The 19249-nt window shown below is 46.8% G+C and overlaps 1 protein-coding gene across 1 annotated transcript in view; it reads right to left on the minus strand.

Moving 5' to 3' along the window:
• Positions 1 to 12110: 12110 nt before the first annotated feature.
• The window catches only part of LOC115182364 (WASP homolog-associated protein with actin, membranes and microtubules), a 34421-nt gene continuing 27282 nt past the window's right edge, over positions 12111 to 19249 (minus strand). The window contains exons 6-11 of the mRNA XM_029743986.1: positions 18759 to 18946; positions 17813 to 17899; positions 16997 to 17092; positions 16475 to 16895; positions 15981 to 16132; positions 12111 to 13770 (exon numbers count right to left, since the gene is read on the minus strand). Coding sequence (XP_029599846.1) covers positions 13609 to 13770; positions 15981 to 16132; positions 16475 to 16895; positions 16997 to 17092; positions 17813 to 17899; positions 18759 to 18946 — 1106 coding nt within the window. The 3' untranslated portion in view covers positions 12111 to 13608. The remainder of the gene's footprint in view (positions 13771 to 15980; positions 16133 to 16474; positions 16896 to 16996; positions 17093 to 17812; positions 17900 to 18758; positions 18947 to 19249) is intronic.

Consider the following 19249-nt stretch of genomic DNA (forward strand, 5'->3'; position numbering starts at 1 on the left):
CTTTACCGAGCAAAGACTTATAGATGACCTGGAGCCAGTGGGTTTGGCGACGAATATGAAGCAAGGGCCAGCCAACGAGAGCATACAGGTCGCAGTGGTGGGTAGTATATGGGGCTTTGGTGACAAAATGGATGTGATAGATTGCATCCAATTTGCTGAGTAGAGTTTTGGAGGCTATTTTGTAAATGACATCGCCGAAGTCGAGGATCGGTAGGATGGTCAGGTTTACGAGGGAATGTTTGGCAGCATGAGTGAAGGATGCTTTGATGCAAAATAGGAAGCCGATTCTAGTTTTAATTTTGGATTTGAGATGTTTAATGTGAGTCTGGAAGGAGAGTTTACAGTCTAGCCAGACACCTAGGTATTTGTAGATATCCACATATTCTATGTCAGAACCATCTAGAGTAGTGATGCTGGACGGGCGAGCAGGTCCGGGCAGCGATCAGTTGAAGAGCATGCATTTAGTTTTACTTGCATTTAAGAGCAGTTGGAGGCCACCGAAGGAGAGTTATATGGCATTGAATCTCATCTGGAGGTTAGTTAACACAGTGTCCAAAGAAGGGCCAGATGTATACAGAATGGTGTCGTCTGCGTAGAGGTGGATCAGAGAATCACCAGCAGCAAGAGCGACATCATTGATGTATACAGAGAAAAGAGTCGGCCCGAGAATTAAACCCTGTGGCACCCCCATAGAGACTCCCAGAGGTCCGGAAAACAGGCCCTCCGATTTGACACACTAAACTCTGTCTGAGAAGTAGTTGGTGAACCAGGCGAGGCAGTCATTTAAGAAACCAAGGCTGTTGAGTCTGCCGATAAGAATGTGGTGATTGACAGAGTCGAAAGCCTTAGCCAGGTTGATGAATACATCTGCATAGTATTGTCTTTTATCGATGGTGGTTATGATATCGTTTAGGACCTTGAGCATGGCTGAGGTGCACCCATGACCAGCTCAGAAACCAGATTGCATACCGGAGAAGGTACGGTAGGATTCGAAGTGGCCGGTGATCTGTTTGTTAACTTGGCGTTCGAAGACCGTAGAAAGGCAGGGTAGGATAGATATAGGTCTGTAACAGTTTGGGTCTAGAGTGTCTTCCCCCTTTTGAAGAGGGGGATGACCGCGGCAGCTTTCCAACCTTTGGGGATCTCCAACAATACGAAAGAGAGGTTGAACAAGCTATAAACTGGTTACCAACGTAATTAGAGCAGTAAAAATACATGTTTTGTCATACGCGTGGTATAGGGTCTGATATACCACGGCTGTCAGCCAATCAGCATTCAGGGTTCGACCCACCCAGTTTATAAACACTAACTAATCATTCTGTGTCATCTGGTCATTGTGAAGCTAGTCTGATCCCAGATCTGTTTGTGTTGTGCTTAGCAAACGGATCAACTCTGAAATCTAACCAGCTAGAGTAGGTTTCTCCAACTCTGATTTTACTGCTGGGATAGAACTACAGGCTGCCTACCTGGAAGCTCTCCAGGAAAATGGAAACTCAGCTTCTCTCTAACACAGCTTGGTACTGCTGTACAGTATCTGCCTGTAACACAGCTTGGTACCGCTGCACAGTATCTGTCTGTAACACAGCTTGGTACCGCTGCACAGTATCTGCCTGTAACACAGCTTGGTACCGCTGCACAGTACCTGTCTCTAACACAGTTTGGTACCGTTGCACAGTATCGGTCTCTAACACAGCTTAACCGCCTACCATCTCCCAGCAGACCAACAGTGTTCTCTCTAGTACTGGACACTGTCTGTCTGACTGGCTCCTATCAACCTCCTCTCTAGGATAGAGAAAGTGGGAGTTTGGACTGAACTCTGTGCTACCAGGGATGCTTCTCAATACGTTTCCAGTGGCTTCCTCTCCCTCTCCTCCAGTGAGTGTCAGTGCAAGAAAGACAAGGGTTCATCTCAAGTCTTCAGTAGCTTCCTCTACTTTTCCCTCCTCCCCCTTGTCTCTCACCAGGGCAATCACTTTCACCCATCCAGTTCTTTCACAGACTGATACAGGTAGAGGAGGTGAGGACCCTTCAGGTAGAGGAGGTGAGGATCCTTCAGGTAGAGGGTCCATCAGGTAGAGGAGGAGAGGATCCTTCAGGTAGAGGAGGTGAGGATCCTTCAGGTAGAGGATCCATTAGGTAGAGGAGGAGAAGATCCTTCAGGTAGAGGATCCACCAGGTAGAGGAGGAGAAGATCCTTCAGGTAGAGGATCCATCAGGTAGAGGAGGAGAGGATCCATCAGGTAGAGGAGGAGAGGATCCTTCAGGTAGAGGAGGAGAAGATCATTCAGGTAAAGGATCCTTCAGGTGCATGAGGAGAGGATCCTTCAGGTAGAGGAGGTGAGGATCCTTCAGGTAGAGGAGGTGAGGATCCATCAGGTAGAGGAGGAGAGGATCCTTCAGGTAGAGGAGGAGAAGATCCTTCAGGTAGAGGATCCATCAGGTAGAGGAGGATCCTTCAGGTAGAGGAGGAGAAGATCATTCAGGTAGAGGTTCCATCAGGTAGAGGAGGAGAGGATCCTTCAGGTAGAGGATCCATCAGGTAGAGGAGGAGAGGATCCATCAGGTAGAGGAGGTGAGGATCCTTCAGGTAGAGGATCATTCAGGTAGAGGATCATTCAGGTAGAGGAGGTGAGGATCCTTCAGGTAGAGGAGGAGAGGATCATTCAGGTAGAGGATCCATCAGGTAGAGGAGAGGATCCTTCAGGTAGAGGAGGTGAGGATCCTTCAGGTAGAGGAGGTGAGGATCCATGTTAGATTACCGGGACGCGGCTCCTAGCTACTCTCCCCCGTCTTCTCATCGTGGAAATGGTTGCAGTGGTGGAATCAGAGGAAAGGTTGCCTAGGCAACTTGATCCACTCACTCGCGTATTGATTTAACTCTTGTTGTAAAGTGGCTATGTGGAAATTATCGACTGTCGTACAGACACCTCTGTCCAGGGATCTCTCTCCCCCCCTCTCCACGCTCTCCCTTTCTCTGCCCCCTCTCTTGGATATATTTAATTAGCGCTGAAAATCAATCATCCTTTCACAACAAATTAGACTCATGGATGTTTGTTTCCCTCATATAACCTTGTATTGCCCCCAACACTCCAACACGCAGGGAGAGGTCAGTTGTGGTTGTGTTGTCATGGCAAATGTGTAGGAGGTCAACTGTACAGTTCTAGAACACAGAATCCTTTTTTCTTGTATTGCTTCGCCAACACTTCTAGGGAGGTAAGTGATGCATTGTGGTTATGTTCAAAGCAAAGAGTATTTGAAATACAAATTGCAGCACACATATTTTATGCTCCACATTTTCTCAAATATTGACTTTTTTTATTCCTCCATGCACCTGGATTTACATAATAAACTACCTCGACTGGCTACCAAACATTAATATTGCTCTTTCCATGACAGACTCACCAAGTGAATCCAGGTCTAAGCTATGATCCCTTATTGATGTAGCTTGTTAAATCCACTTCAATCAGTGTAGATGCAGGGGAGGAGACCGGTTAAAGAAGCATTTTTAAGCCTTGAGACATTAATTGTGTATGTGTGCCATTCAGAGGGTGAAGGGGCAAGACAAACGATTTAAGTGCCTTTAAACGGGGTATGGCAGTAGATGCGCACCGGTTTGTGTCAAGAACTGCAACGCTGCTGGGTTTTTCAGGCTCAACAGTTTCCTGTGTGTATCAATAATTATCTACTAGGTGGTGGTGGTGATACAGTGAGGGGGAAAAAGTATTTGATCCCCTGCTGATTTTGTACGTTTGCCCACTGACAAAGAAATTATCAGTCTATAATTTTAATGGTAGGTTTATTTGAACAGTGAGAGACAGAATAACATCAAAAAAATCCAGAAAAACGCATGTCAAAAATGTAAAAAAATGATTTACATTTTAATGAGGAAAATAAGTATTTGACCCCTCTGCAAAACATGACGTAGTACCTGGTGGCAAAACCTTTGTTGGCAATCACAGAGGTCAGACGTTTCTTGTAGTTGGCCACCAGGTTTGCACACATCTCAGGAGGGATTTTGTCCCACTCCTCTTTGCAGATCTTCTCCAAGTCATTAAGGTTTCGAGGCTGACGTTTGGCAACTCGAACCTTCAGCTCCCTCCACAGATTTTCTATGGGATTAAGGTCTGGAGACTGGCTAGGCCACTCCAGGACCTTAATGCCCTTCTTCTTGAGTCACTCCTTTGTTGCCTTGGCCATGTGTTTTGGGTCATTGTCATGCTGGAATACCCATCCACGACCCATTTTCAATGCCCTGGCAAAGGGAAGGAGGGTCTCAACCAAGATTTGACGGTACATGGCCCCGTCGATCATCGATTTGATGCGGTGAAGTTGTCCTGTCCCCTTAGCAGAAAAACACCCTCAAAGCATAATGTTTCCACCTCCATGTTTGACGGTGGGGATGGTGTTCTTGGGGTCATAGGCAGCATTCCTCCTCCTCCAAACACGGCGAGTTGAATTGATGCCAAATAGCTCCATTTTGGTCTCATCTGACACACAACACTTTCACCCAGTTGTCCTCTGAATCATTCAGATGTTCATTGGCAAACTTCAGACGGGCATGTATTTGTGCTTTCTTGAGCAGGGGGACCGTACGGGCGCTGCAGGATTTCAGCCCTTCATGGCGTAGTGTGTTACCAATTGTTTTCTTGGTGACTATGGTCCCAGCTGCCTTGAGATCATTGACAAGATCCTCCCGTGTAGTTCTGGGCTGATTCCTCACCGTTCTCATGATCATTGCAACTCCACGAGGTGAGATCTTGCATGGAGCCCCAGGCCGAGGGAGATTGACAGTTATTTTGTGTTTCTACCATTTGTGAATAATCGCACCAACTGTTGTCACCTTCTCACCAAGCTGCTTGGCGATGGTCTTGTAGCCCATTCCAGCCTTGTGTAGGTCTACAATCTTGTCCCTGACATCCTTGGAGAGCTCTTTGGTCTTGGCCATGGTGGAGAGTTTGGAATCTGATTGATTGCTTCTGTGGACAGGTGTCTTTTATACAGGTAACAAACTGAGATTAGGAGCACTCCCTTTAAGGGTGTGCTCCTAATCTCAGCTCGTTACCTGTATAAAAGACACCTGGGAGCCAGAAATCTTTCTGACTGAGAGGGGGTCAAATACTTATTTCCCTCATTAAAATGCAAATCAATTTATAACATTTTTGACATGTGTTTTTCTGGATTTTTTTGTTGTTATTCTGTCTCTCACTGTTCAAATAAACCTACCATTAAAATTATAGACTGATCATTTCTTTGTCAGTGGGCAAACGTACAAAATCAGCAGGGGATCAAATACTTTTTTCCCTCACTGTAGTTGGTGATAGTAGTGGTAGTGGTGGTGGTGATATTAGTGGTGGTGGTGATGGTAGTGGTGGTGGTGATAGTAGTGGTAGTGGTGGTGATAGTAGTGGTAGTGGTGGTGATAGTAGTGGTGGTGGTAATGGTAGTGGTGGTGGTAATGGTAGTGGTGGTGGTGGTAGTGATAGTAGTGGTGATAGTAGTAGTGGTGGTGGTGATGATAGTAGTGGTGGTGGTGGTGATAGTAGTGGGGGTGGTGATAGTAGTGGGGGTGGTGATAGTAGTGGTGGTGATGGTGGTGGTGGGGATAGTAGTGGTGGTGATAGTGGTGGTGGTGGTGGTGATAGTAGTAGGGGTGATGGTAGTTGTGGTGGTGATAGTAGTGGTAGTGTTGATAGTAGTGGTGATGGTGGTGATAGTAGTGGTGGTGGTGATGGTGGTGGTGATAGTAGTGGTGGTGGTGGTAGTGGTGGTGGTGATAGTAATGGTGGTGGTGATAGTAGTGGTGGTGGTGATAGTAGTGTTGGTGATTGTAGTGGTGGTGATAGTGGTGGTGATAGTGGTGGTGGTGGTGATAGTAGTGGTAGTGTTGATAGTAGTAGTGGTGGTGTTGGTGGTGATAGTGGTGGTGGTGATAGTGGTTGTGATGGTGGTGATAGTAGTGGTGGCGGTGATAGTAGTGGTAGTGGTGGGGATAGTGGTGGGGATAGTAGTGGTGATAGTAGTGGTGGTGGTGATAGTAGTAGTGGTGGTGCTAGTAGTGGTGGTGGTGATAGTAGTGGTGGTGGTGGTGGTAGTAGTGGTGGTGATAGTGGGGGTGGTGGTGGTGGTGATAGTAATGGTGGTGGTGATAGTAATGGTGGTGGTGATAGTAGTCGTGGTGATAGTAGTCGTGGTGATAGTAGTGGTGGTGATAGTAGTGGTGGTGATGGTGATAGTAGTGTTGGTGATAGTGGTGGTAGTAGTGGTAGTGTTGATAGTAGTGGTGATGGTTGTGGTGATAGTGGTGTTAGTGGTTGTGATAGTAGTGGTGGTGGTGATAGTAGTGGTGGTGGTGGTGGTGGTAGTAGTGGTGGTGATAGTGGGGGTGGTGGTGGTGGTGATAGTAATTATGGTGGTGGTGATAGTAGTGGTGGTGATAGTAGTGGTGGTGATAGTAGTGTTGGTGATTGTAGTGGTGGTGATAGCGGTGGTGGTGGTGGTGATAGTAGTGGTGGTGATAGTAATGATGGTGATAATAGTGGTAGTAGTGGTGGTGGTGATAGTGGTGGTGGTGATAGTGTTGGTGATTGTAGTGGTGGTGATAGCGGTGGTGGTGATAGTAGTGGTGGTGATAGTAATGATGGTGATAGTGGTGGTGGTGATAATAGTGGTAGTAGTGGTGGTGATAGTAGTAGGGATAGTGGTGATAGTAGTGGTGATAGTAGTGGTGGTGGTGATAGTGGTGGTGGTGATAGTGGTGGTGATAGTAGTAGTAGTGGTGGTGATAGTAGTGGTGATAGTAATGGTGATAGTAGTCGTGGTGGTGGTGATAGTAGTGGTGGTGATTGGAGTGGTGGTGGTGGTGATAGTAATGGTGGTGATAGTAGTGTTGGTGGTGGTGGTGATAGTAGTGGTGGTGATAGTAATGGTAGTGATAGTGGTGGTGGTGGTGATAGTAGTGGTGGTGATGATAGTAGTGGTAGTGGTGGTGGTGATAGTAGTGGTGATAGTAATGGTGGTGGTGATAGTAGTGTTGGTGGTGGTGGTGATAGTAGTGGTGGTGATAGTAATGGTGGTGATAGTGGTTGTGGTGGTGATAGTGGTGGTGATAGTGGTGGTGATAGTAATGGTGGTGATAGTGGTGATAGTAGTGGTAGTAGTGGTGGTGATAGTAGTAGTGATAGTAGTGGTGGTGGGGTGGTGGTGATAGTAGTGGTGGTGATAGTGGTGGTGGTGCTGGTGGTGATAGTGGTGGTGATAGTAGTGGTGATAGTAATGGTGGTGGTGATAGTAGTCGTGGTGATAGTAGTGGTGGTGATTGGAGTGGTGGTGGTGGTGATAGTAATGGTGGTGATAGTAGTGTTGGTGGTGGTGGTGATAGTAGTGGTGGTGATAGTAATGGTGGTGATAGTGGTGGTGGTGGTGATAGTGGTAGTGGTGGTGATAGTAGTGGTGGTGATAGTAGTGGTGATAGTAATGGTGGTGGTGATAGTAGTGGTGGTGGTAGTAGTGGTGGTGATAGTAGTGGTGGTGATAGTAATGGTGGTGATAGTGGTGGTGGTGGTGATAGTGGTGGTGATAGTAATGGTGGTGGTGGTGATAGTAATGGTGGGGATAGTAGTAGTGGTGGTGATATTAGTGGTGATAGTGGTAGTGGTGGTAGCGGTAGTGGTGGTGACAGTAGTGGTGGTGGTGATAGTAGTGGTGGTGGTAATGGTGGTGATAGTAGTGGTGGTGATAGTAGTGGTGGTGGTGATAGTAGTGGTGGTAATTGTAGTGGTGGTGGTGATAGTAGTGGTGGTGGTGATAGTGGTGGGGATAGTAGTGGTGGTGCTAGTGGTGGTGGTGGTGGTAGTAGTGGTGGTGGTGGTGGTAGTAGTGGTGATAGTAGTGGTGGTGTTGATAGTAGTGGTGGTGTTGATAGTGGTGTTGGTGGTGATTGTGGTGGTGATAGTAGTGGTAGTGGTGGTGTTGATAGTAGTGGTGGTGGTGATAGTAGTGGTGGTGGTGATAGTAGTGGTGGTGGTGATAGTAGTAGTGGTGGTGATAGTAGTGGTGGTGATAGTAGTGGTGGTGGTGGTAGTAGTAGTAGTAGTAGTAGTAGTAGTAGTAGTAGTAGTAGTAGTAGTAGTAGTAGTAGTAGTAGTAGTAGTAGTAGTGGTGGTAGTAGTGGTGATGGTAATGGTGGTGTGATAGTAGTGGTGGTGGTGGTGATAGTAGTGTTGGTGATTGTAGTGGTGGTGATAGTAATGGTGGTGATAGTAGTGGTGGTGGTGATAGTAGTGGTGGTGATAGTGAATGTGGTGATAGTAATGGTTGTGATAGTAGTGGTGGTGAAAGTAGTGGTGGTGATAGTGGTGGTGGTGATAGTAGTGGTGGTGATAGTAATGGTGGTGATAGTAGTGGTGGTGGTGGTAGTAGTGGTGGTGATAGTAATGGTGGTGTTGGTGGTGATAGTAGAGGTGGTGGTAGAGGTGGGTTAGCCTGAAGTGGATCAGTACAGAGAGAATACAGTAATGTTTACATCCCACTAACTGACACTATCAGTGGATATAATGTAGACCAGTGTTCTCCTCACTACACCCTTTGTTTCTAATTACACTCTCATTGACCCCTGACCTCTCCTATTCATGCCAGGGCTTTCACACATAACCTACACTAGCAGCTAACTCTCTTTTTAGTGGTCTGTCTCTCTCCTCCCCCTCTTTCTACAGTATCTATGTGTGATGGGTGGTGTGTGGGCGACTTGGTGAAACATGATTGTGTGTGTATGTGTTTGATTGCAGAGATGGCACTGTGGCCTAGCCACCGCTGAGACTCGCTGTTGCCATAGTTACGGCGGCAGCCGGGATTTCTCATTGACGCTAGCTCGGTCGGGGTTTGCCCAACACCTGCGGTGAGTTCCTCTCGAGGAGTGTGTGTGTCCCTTCTGTCACCCAGAGGTGCCAGGATGTCACCAGGAGGCATGTGTATATATATACACACACACACACACCCACACAGTTAAAAGCTAAGAGGATGTAGCGAGGCACAGAGCAGTAGAGCCCTGCTGTAAGTAAGATGATGCTGAATAGCATCCTCACAGTTACAAAACCTAGAACTACCCTACGGATACTGTGGCACTCGCTTTGTCTAGGGGTTAGTTACATGGTCTATAACCTGAGTCAACATGGTCTATAACCTAGTTACATGGTCTATAACCTGAGTCAACATGTGTCCTAGTTACATGGTCTATAACCTGAGTGAACGTGTCTAGGGGTCCTAGTTACATGGTCTATAACCTGAGTGAACATGTGTCTAGGGGTCCTAGTTACATGGTCTATAACCTGAGGGAACATATGTCTAGGGGCCCTAGTCCTAGTTACATGGTCTATAACCTGAGTGAACGTGTCTAGGGGTCCTAGTTACATGGTCTATAACCTGAGTGAACATGTGTCTAGGGGTCCTAGATACATGGTCTATAACCTGAGTGAACATGTGTCTAGGGGTACTAGTCACATGGTCTATAACCTGAGTGAACATGTGTCTAGGGGTCCTAGTTACATGGTCTATAACCTGAGGGAACATGTGTCTAGGGGTCCTAGTTACATGGTCTATAACCTGAGTGAACGTGTCTAGGGGTCCTAGTTACATGGTCTATAACCTGAGTGAACGTGTCTAGGGGTCCAAGTTACATGGTCTATAACCTGAGTGAACGTGTCTAGGGGTCCTAGTTACATGGTCTATAACCTGAGGGAACATGTGTCTAGGGGTCCTAGTTACATGGTCTATAACCTGAGTGAACATGTGTCTAGGGGCCCTGGTCACATGGTCTATAACCTGAGTGAACATGTGTGTAGGGGTCCTAGTCCTAGTTACATGGACTATAACCTGAGTGAACATGTGTCTAGGGGTCCTAGTTACATGGTCTATAACCTGAGTGAACATGTGTCTAGGGGTCCTAGTTACATGGTCTATAACCTGAGTGAACATGTGTCTAGGGGTCCTAGTTACATGGTCTATAACCTGAGTGAACATGTGTCTAGGGGTCCTAGTCCTAGTTACATGGTCTATAACCTGAGTGAACGTGTCTATAACCTGAGTGAACATGTGTCTAGGGGTCCTAGTTACATGGTCTATAACCTGAGTGAACGTGTCTAGGGGTCCTAGTTACATGGTCTATAACCTGAGTGAACGTGTCTAGGGGTCCTAGTTACATGGTCTATAACCTGAGTGAACATATGTCTAGGGGTCCTAGTCCTAGTTACATGGTCTATAACCTGAGTGAACGTGTCTATAACCTGAGTGAACATGTGTCTAGGGGTCCTAGTTACATGGTCTATAACCTGAGTGAACGTGTCTAGGGGTCCTAGTTAAATGGTCTATAACCTGAGTGAACGTGTCTAGGGGTCCTAGTTACATGGTCTATAACCTGAGTGAACATGTGTCTAGGGGTCCTAGTTACATGGTCTATAACCTGAGTGAACATGTGTCTAGGGGACTATAACCTGGGTGAACATGTGTCTAGGGGTCCTAGTAACATGGTCTATAACCTGAGTGAACATGTGTCTAGGGGTCCTAGTTACATGGTCTATAACCTGAGTGAACATGTGTCTAGGGGTCCTAGTCCTAGTTACATGGTCTATAACCTGAGTGAACATGTGTCTAGGGGTCCTAGTTACAGGGTCTATAACCTGAGTGAACATGTGTCTAGGGGCCGTAGGCCTAGTTACATGGTCTATAACCTGAGTGAACATGTGTGTTTATGTGAGATCTGAGTTTGAGGACCGTGTTGGATGGACATGTGCCCGTGGAGACAGCAACCTTACCTCACCTTGGTCCGGGGAGACAGCAACCTTACCTCACCTTGGTCCAGGGAGAAGGCAACCTTACCTCACCTTGGTCCAGGGAGACAGCAACCTCACCTCACCTTGGTCCAGGGAGACAGCAACCTTACCTCACCTTGGTCCAGGGAGAAGGCAACCTTACCTCACCTTGGTCCAGGGAGACAGCAACCTTACCTCTCCTTGGTCCAGGGAGACAGCAACTTTACCTCTCCTTGGTCCAGGGAGACAGCAACTTTACCTCTCCTTGGTCCAGGGAGACAGCAACTTTACTTCTCCTTGGTCCAGGGAGATAGCAACCTCACCTCTCCTTGGTCCTGGGAGACAGCAACCTTACCTCACCTTGGTCCAGGGAGACAGCAACCTTACCTCTCCTTGGTCCGGGGAGACAGCAACCTCACCTTGGTCCGGGGAGACAGCAACCTTACCTCACCTTGGTCCAGGGAGACAGCAACCTTACCTCACCTTGGTCCAGGGAGACAGCAACCTTACCTCACCTTGGTCCAGGGAGACAGCAACCTTACCTCACCTTGGTCCAGGGAGACAGAAACCTCACCTTGGTCTAGGGAGACAGCAACCTTACCTCACCTTGGTCTAGGGAGACAGCAACCTTACCTCTCCTTGGTCCAGGGAGACAGAAACCTCACCTCACCTTGGTCCAGGGAGACAGCAACCTCTCCTTGGTCCAGGGAGACTAGTCCAAGCAGATTAGTTCAAAATGATGACCAATATATACATAAAACTCCAAAAGGCCCAACTAATGAGGTTAAGGGCTTTATTCAATCAGATCCGCTTTAAGAAAAATCCACATAGCGGTTGTTTATTGGTGTCTGAGGGGGAACTGGGTTAGAGCTGTCAAATCCACTAGTGGCTCCTGCCATTATACCTGAAGCGGACTTAGCCATTGGCTGCACGGAGTCACATGAACAGAAATCCTATGCAGTCTTGTTTACAAATTGGAACACGAGATGTAATCTACACCTCCGTTAGGATGACAGAAAACTTTAGTTTAATGATTTTTCAATTTGAGCGTGATTATTTCTGTATAACCTACACTTTCTCACTCTGATATTCTAACGCGGGCGTGGCTTCGTGACAATGATCAGGCTCAGCATCTGGACAACGTTGCTGCTGCCCCCTGGGGGATGGAGTGTATCCTGGATAGTGTGTTTGTCTATGTCCTAACACTAACCTTCCTCCACATATCACAGTAATGACATGTGAAAATTGGAATGATCAATTATTAGTGTGTTTCCCAGACATAACAGTTGTAAAAGTATATGACAGAAACCTTATTCAACAACAGTTTATTGGTGAATGACAGCTCATAATAACTTAGTCCCCAAGGCACTTGAGCATAATTTCATAATGTTCTCACTTTAAAATAACACTTAACAGTCGAATCGAAACTGGGTTTGACAGTTTACAATAATTGGCAAACAAAATGCAGCAAAAAATATTAAATCAGTGCACTAACGCTCGTTCATACATTTGGCCATGTTCCAGATCACCTACATTGCAGTCACGCACCAAATCTTACATATTCAATCATTGGTTAATTTGTGTAAAAGCCGCTGCTTTGCAGGCAGTCTGGAACACGGCCTTTTGTGTCTCCATGACAATCCGGTCAAATCAAGTGCAATGTAATAACGTAGCATCAAAACCAATAGAGAACATGATCATTAGAAATACTAGGGTGAAGTTGCCCCCTAGACACTGACCCAAGGACAGTTTTAGATTATTCCCCCTAATGGTTAAGGTTGGGATTGGGGGAGAGGAGGCTGATCCTAGAACTGTGCCTACGGGGTCAACTTCATCCTACTGTTTAGTTCATGGTGGGAAGTGGTAAACTGGGTAAAGATCTATTCTGTTCCTTCATTCATGAAGAGCAGAGGTCATACTTAAAGGGCTATTATATCGTCATGGCGATTAATATGGCATTGTAGGACACAGAAACAGAGTGCACAGTCATCAACATTTCAGTTTCCTCATCAAAGTAAATGTGCCGGAGTTGGAAAACGAGCTCATTTTCATCCGTAGATAAAATCATGAAGCAGAAACAAAAAATGATAAAACAAAATGATTTCACCTTCAATAGTTTATCAGTTATGCTATGCAGGGTGGACACCAGTTCCAACTGGCACTAGACAAACAAAACATTAAGGGAGATATAGTAGTGTAATACGACGACAAACTGAACATCCTGGCACAGTTACAGTAAGCATTTCAAAGTAAAGGTCTACACCTGTTGTATTCGGCGACATATGACATAAGATTTGATCACGCTACAGGGGCCTGCAACCATAGACAGAATCTATTTCACCCTATTTCTAGATCTGCCACTCTCTCTCTGTAAAGCAGTTGGACAATACTTCAATGTCAAGTCCTCAGGCTAGTTTGCAAACGGAAGACTAGACAAGCATACAAACAAGAATTCCTGAAAATCTGGAATCGGTGGGAGCTTTTTAGCAAGATAACAGCTAGTTTCAAAGCTTAGTGAAAAAGAGGCTGTAGCCTTGAACCCTGGTACCAGGTGGTGGATATTTGGGCACAGTGCTTTAGTTAAATATCTTCAGGGTGTTTAAGATACCATCTCTTCTCTATGGATCACGTTTTATATCAAACAGTAAACCTGCATAATCACACAACTAAACCATTGGCAACATGGTTAACCTATTGATTAGTGAATGTTTTGATTTGTACGTGTGTGTGTGCCTATACGTCTGTTTTATGGATGTGTCCATGCGCGTCCGAGTGTCTGTCTGTCCGTGCCTACGTCTCTCCACTCTCAGCTGTCCCACTCAGCAGAGGGCGTGTTGTCCTCTCCTCTCTCCTCATCTTCATCATCCGAGTCAGAGGAGACCTTCTTCATCCTCTGCATGGCTGCCTTGATGCTCTTCTGTAGATCTGTGTCCCTACTGTCCTGGGGCAGGGGCACCGCTGGGACCACCTGGAGGGGACATCACAAAGCAGGGTCATCAGGTTAGCCAGTGGAATCGCTCCAGAGGGCTTCCCATCCTTTCAAGTGTTTGTCACGTGACTCCTACAGTGAAATTCCTTTCTTTCTCAACAATGCAGTAATTCATATCCGTAGTAATCCAAAACATGAATAAAGACAAGTAGAACAAACACAAGTAGCTATATCCAGGGACAGTACCATATTTACAATGTATTTACAATAAATACAAGTGAATATGTTGATCCCCTTGTCCTAGAGAGATTTACACGGTTATCAAAACGTCTCTAAAATCCCCTATGAGAAATGAGTGGTGGAAAAACAATTGGAACTATTTCCCTGTTTGACCGCTAGGTTTTATGGGTATTATTAATCATACTGTGGCACTATATACCATTCCCATAGATGTCATGTAAGGGGGGGGTGTAATCGGTCCAGAGGAGTTCCTATAGAAGTCATGTAGCAGGGGGTGTAATCGGTCCAGAGGGCTTCCTATAGAAGTAATGTAGCAGGGGGTGTAATCGGTCCAGAGGGGTTCCTATAGAAGTAATGTAGCAGGGGGTGTAATAGGTCCAGAGGGGTTCCTATATGTAGCAGGGGGTGTAATCGGTCCAGAGGGCTTCCTATAGAAGTAATGTAGCAGGGGCTGTAATCGGTCTAGAGGGGTTCCTATAGAAGTAATGTAGCAGGGGGTGTAATAGGTCCAGAGGGGTTCCTATAGAAGTCATGTAGCAGGGGGTGTAATAGGTCCAGAGGGGTTCCTATATGTAGCAGGGGGTGTAATCGGTCCAGAGGGGTTCCTATAGAAGTAATGTAGCAGGGACTGTAATCTGTCTAGAGGGGTTCCTATAGAAGTAATGTAGCAGGGGGTGTAATAGGTCCAGAGGGGTTCCTATAGAAGTCATGTAGCAGGGGGTGTAATAGGTCCAGAGGGGTTCCTATATGTAGCAGGGGGTGTAATCGGTCCAGAGGGGTTCCTATAGAAGTAATGTAGCAGGGGCTGTAATCGGTCTAGAGGGGTTCCTATAGAAGTAATGTAGCAGGGGGTGTAATAGGTTCAGAGGGGTTCCTATAGAAGTCATGTAGCAGGGGGTGTAATCGGTCTAGAGGGGTTCCTATAGAAGTCATGTAGCAGGGGGTGTAATAGGTCCAGAGGGGTTCCTATAGAAGTCATGTAGCAGGGGGTGTAATAGGTCCAGAGGGGTTCCTATAGAAGTCATGTAGCAGGGGGTGTAATAGGTCAAGAGGGGTTCCTATAGAAGTCATGTAGCAGGGGGTGTAATAGGTCCAGAGGGCTTCCTATAGAAGTCATGTAGAGGGTTGTGGTGGACACAGAGCAGGTCACTTTGATAAACATTCAGAAATAACTTTATTTTCTGGCTCATCAAGAAAGTTCAACTTGAACAATTAATTATGCCATGCTCTTTTCAAACATATATTTTTTTAAGTCACTTATTGAGCCATTATGTAACATAGCTTCATGGATAACTCCTGCACATTGTCATTAATGTGATGTAACATAGCTTCATGGCTAACTCCTGCACATTGTCATTAATGTGATGTAACATAGCTTCATGGCTAACTCCTGCACATTGTCATTAATGTGATGTAACAGCTTCATGGCTAACTCCTGCACATTGTCATTAATGTGATGCTTCATGGCTAACTCCTGCACATTGTCATTAATGTGATGTAACATAGCTTCATGGATAACTCCTGCACATTGTCATTAATGTGATGTAACATAGCTTCATGGCTAACTCCTGCACATTGTCATTAATGTGATGCTTCATGGCTAACTCCTGCACATTGTCATTAATGTGATGCTTCATGGCTAACTCCTGCACATTGTCATTAATGTGATGTAACATAGCTTCATGGATAACTCCTGCACATTGTCATTAATGTGATGTAACATAGCTTCATGGATAACTCCTGCACATTGTCATTAATGTGATGAAACATAGCTTCATGGATAACTCCTGCACATTGTCATTAATGTGATGTAACAGCTTCATGGATAACTCCTGCACATTGTCATTAATGTGATGTAACATAGCTTCATGGCTAACTCCTGCACATTGTCATTAATGTGATGTAACATAGCTTCATGGATAACTCCTGCACATTGTCATTAAAGTGATGTAACATAGCTTCATGGATAACTCCTGCACATTGTCATTAAAGTGATGCCTGATGCTGACCTTGCGTAGTTTGACCCCAAGTCTGATGGCAGACATTATGTTATCCCTGAGGTCGCCACCGGAGGGCGCCAGGCCGGGACTAGGAAGGGGCTGGACACGACGCAGCCTGACCTGACCACGCTGTAATGATGCCAACACCTCGTCCATAGAACCTGGATGGAGAAGAAGCAGAGAGAAAGGGGGGGAAAGAAAGGTGGGAGAGAGAAATGAGAGAGAGAAAGAGAGAGAAGCAGGGAAAGAAAGGTGGGAGAGAGAAACAGGGATGGAGAAGAAGCAGGTAAAGAAAGATGGGAGAGAGAAAAACGAGAGAGAGAGAGAGCAGATACGGAAAGAGAGTAGAAGCTGTCAAGAGAGCTGTCACAAGGTGCAGCTACAGTAGAAACTTGTAGAAGACAGAGAGTTTCCCTTTTTACCACAGTAGGAGAAATAATGAGCCAGGACAAGAAGCTACTGCATCAGAAACAGACTGTCATTGGAAGGTGGATCATTCTCACCTAGGTTCTGTTTCAGGGTCGTTTTGGCAGGGAAGGGAGCGGCCTCTTTCTCACTGAGAGGCATGGGGGAGTCCTCTACCTCTGTGAGGGCAGGGAGGGGTGGAGGTGGAGGAGGTGGGGGTAGGGGAGGAGGAGGAGGAGGAGGAGGGGGAGGAGGAGAGGAGGTCTGAGGTGGGGGTATAGCTGTAGTGGGAGGTGTAGTTGGCAGAGGCGAAGGAGAAGGGAGAGGAGGAGTGAAGATTTGGATGGGGAGGTCTTTAGGTTTGAGTTTCCTGGGGGTCTTTCTGGGGGCGGCCCCATTAGATAAAGGGGAGGGGCCGAAGCTAATGATTGACAGAGGCTGGGAGAGGTCGGAACACTGCGGCTCCCTGGCAGCCCTCTTGGATCGTGGAGTCTTCAGGACGTAACTTCCCTGTCGCTTCTACAGGAAAGACAGCAGGAAAACACTTCAGCAACACATCCTTCCTATCTTCCTTTATTCCCTCCATCCATGAGAGGATAAGTGATGGGTTGACTGATTACCTCTCTGAAGGAGCGTAGTCTGCTCAGGGTTCTCTCTCTCTCCTGGTCCATCCACTCCTTCCTCCTCTCTTCCTCCTCTCTCCTCTTCTCTCTCTTCTGGAGGGACACGGAGGGAAATAAGACAAGACTGGTGGAATCAACTGAGATAGTTACCCCACTGCTTTAGGAACATTTTAGGTAGCTATAGAAGAGACAGAAACGGAGAGAGAAAGAGACAGAGATCATGTAAACTGAGGATGGTGTCTCCAGTGTGGGTGTTTCCGTGGGTGGGTTTGCCCTCGTTACTATGGTAACTCACCAGGGCTACTCCGTGGTGCTGGGTAAAGGGATCCTTTAAGAGTGTGTTGTCATGGTAACTCACCAGGGCTACTCCATGGTGCTGGGTAAAGGGATCCTTTAAGAGCGTGTGTGCGTGTTGTCATGGTAACTCACCAGGGCTACTCCATGGTGCTGGGTAAAGGGATCCTTTAAGAGTGTGTTGTCATGGTAACTCACCAGGGCTACTCCATGGTGCTGGGTAAAGGGATCCTTTAAGAGTGTGTGTGTGTTGTCATGGTAACTCACCAGGGCTACTCCGTGGTGCTGGGTAAAGGGATCATTTAAGAGCGTGTTGTCATGGTAACTCACCAGGGCTACTCCGTGGTGCTGGGTAAAGGGATCCTTTAAGAGCGTGTTGTCATGGTAACTCACCAGGGCTACTCCGTGGTGCTGGGTAAAGGGATCCTTTAAGAGTGTGTTGTCATGGTAACTCACCAGGGCTACTCCGTGGTGCTGGGTAAAGGGATCCTTTAAGAGCGTGTTGTCATGGTAACTCACCAGGGCTACTCCGTGGTGCTGGGTAAAGTGAGTGAAGCTGTGCTGGGCCGCACGGTGCTTCTGCTCGTTAGCCTCCACACATTGATCCTGTAACACCACACACCATGTTACACACCACCACCACACAGACACCACGTTACAACATCACACACACACCACGTTACACCACCACACACACACCACGTTACACCACCAGACAGACACCACAACACAGACACCACGTTACACACAACACAGACACCACGTTACACACAGACACGACAAGTTACAACACCACAACACAGACACCACGTTACACACATGAGGCGTTAAGTTAGAACAGTCTAAATGTTTAGGAGGAACTTTATTACAGGTTTGTCAGGAAGGAGCACCTTCTTATTGTGGAGGTAGGTTAACACACACCCCCGGTACCTTCTTGTTGTGGAGGTAGGTTAACACACACCCCCTGGTACCTTCTTATTGTGGAGGTAGGTTAACACACCCCCCCTGGTACCTTCTTGTTGTGGAGGTAGGTCAACACACACCCCTTGGTACCTTCTTGTTGTGGAGGTAGGTTAACACACACCCCCTGGTACCTTCTTGTTGTGGAGGTAGGTTAACACACCCCCTGGTACCTTCTTGTTGTGGAGGTAGGTTAACACACACCCCCTGGTACCTTCTTGTTGTGGAGGTAGGTTAACACACACACCCTGGTACCTTCTTGTTGTGGAGGTAGGTTAACACACCCCCTGGTACCTTCTTGTTGTGGAGGTAGGTTAACACACCCCCTGGTACCTTCTTGTTGTGGAGGTAGGTTAACACACACACCATCCCCACGGTACCTTCTTGTTGTGGAGGTAGGTTAACACACCCCCTGGTACCTTCTTGTTGTGGAGGTAGGTTAACACACCCCCTGGTACCTTCTTGTTGTGGAGGTAGGTTAACACACACACCATCCCCACGGTACCTTCTTGTTGCGGAGGTATGCGCGGCGGGCACAGATGTTCCCTCTCTTGGCTTCCAGCTGCTGTAGGCGTCGCCCCAGGTGATTGACAGGTGAGTGGGTGGGGTCTAAAGGTGCAGCTGTCTGTGATAGGCTTTGGAGCTCCTCTGGATCCTCACACACATCATAATACACCACCTCCTCCTTCAGCTCTGAAACACACAACACACCACCTCCTCTTTCAGCTCTGCAACACACACCATAATACACCTCTTTCAGCTCTGAAACACACACACACACCATAATACACCACCTCTTTCAGCTCTGAAACACACACCATAATACACCACCTCCTCTTTCAGCTCTGAAACACACACACACATACCATAATACACCACCTCCCCTTTCAGCTCTGAAACACACACCATAATACACCACCTCTTTCAGCTCAAACACACACACACACACACCATAATACACCTCCTCCTCTTTCAGCTCAAACACACACCATTATA

Source organism: Salmo trutta, unplaced genomic scaffold (genome assembly GCF_901001165.1).
Source record: "Salmo trutta unplaced genomic scaffold, fSalTru1.1, whole genome shotgun sequence".
NCBI classification, from domain to species: domain Eukaryota; kingdom Metazoa; phylum Chordata; class Actinopteri; order Salmoniformes; family Salmonidae; genus Salmo; species Salmo trutta.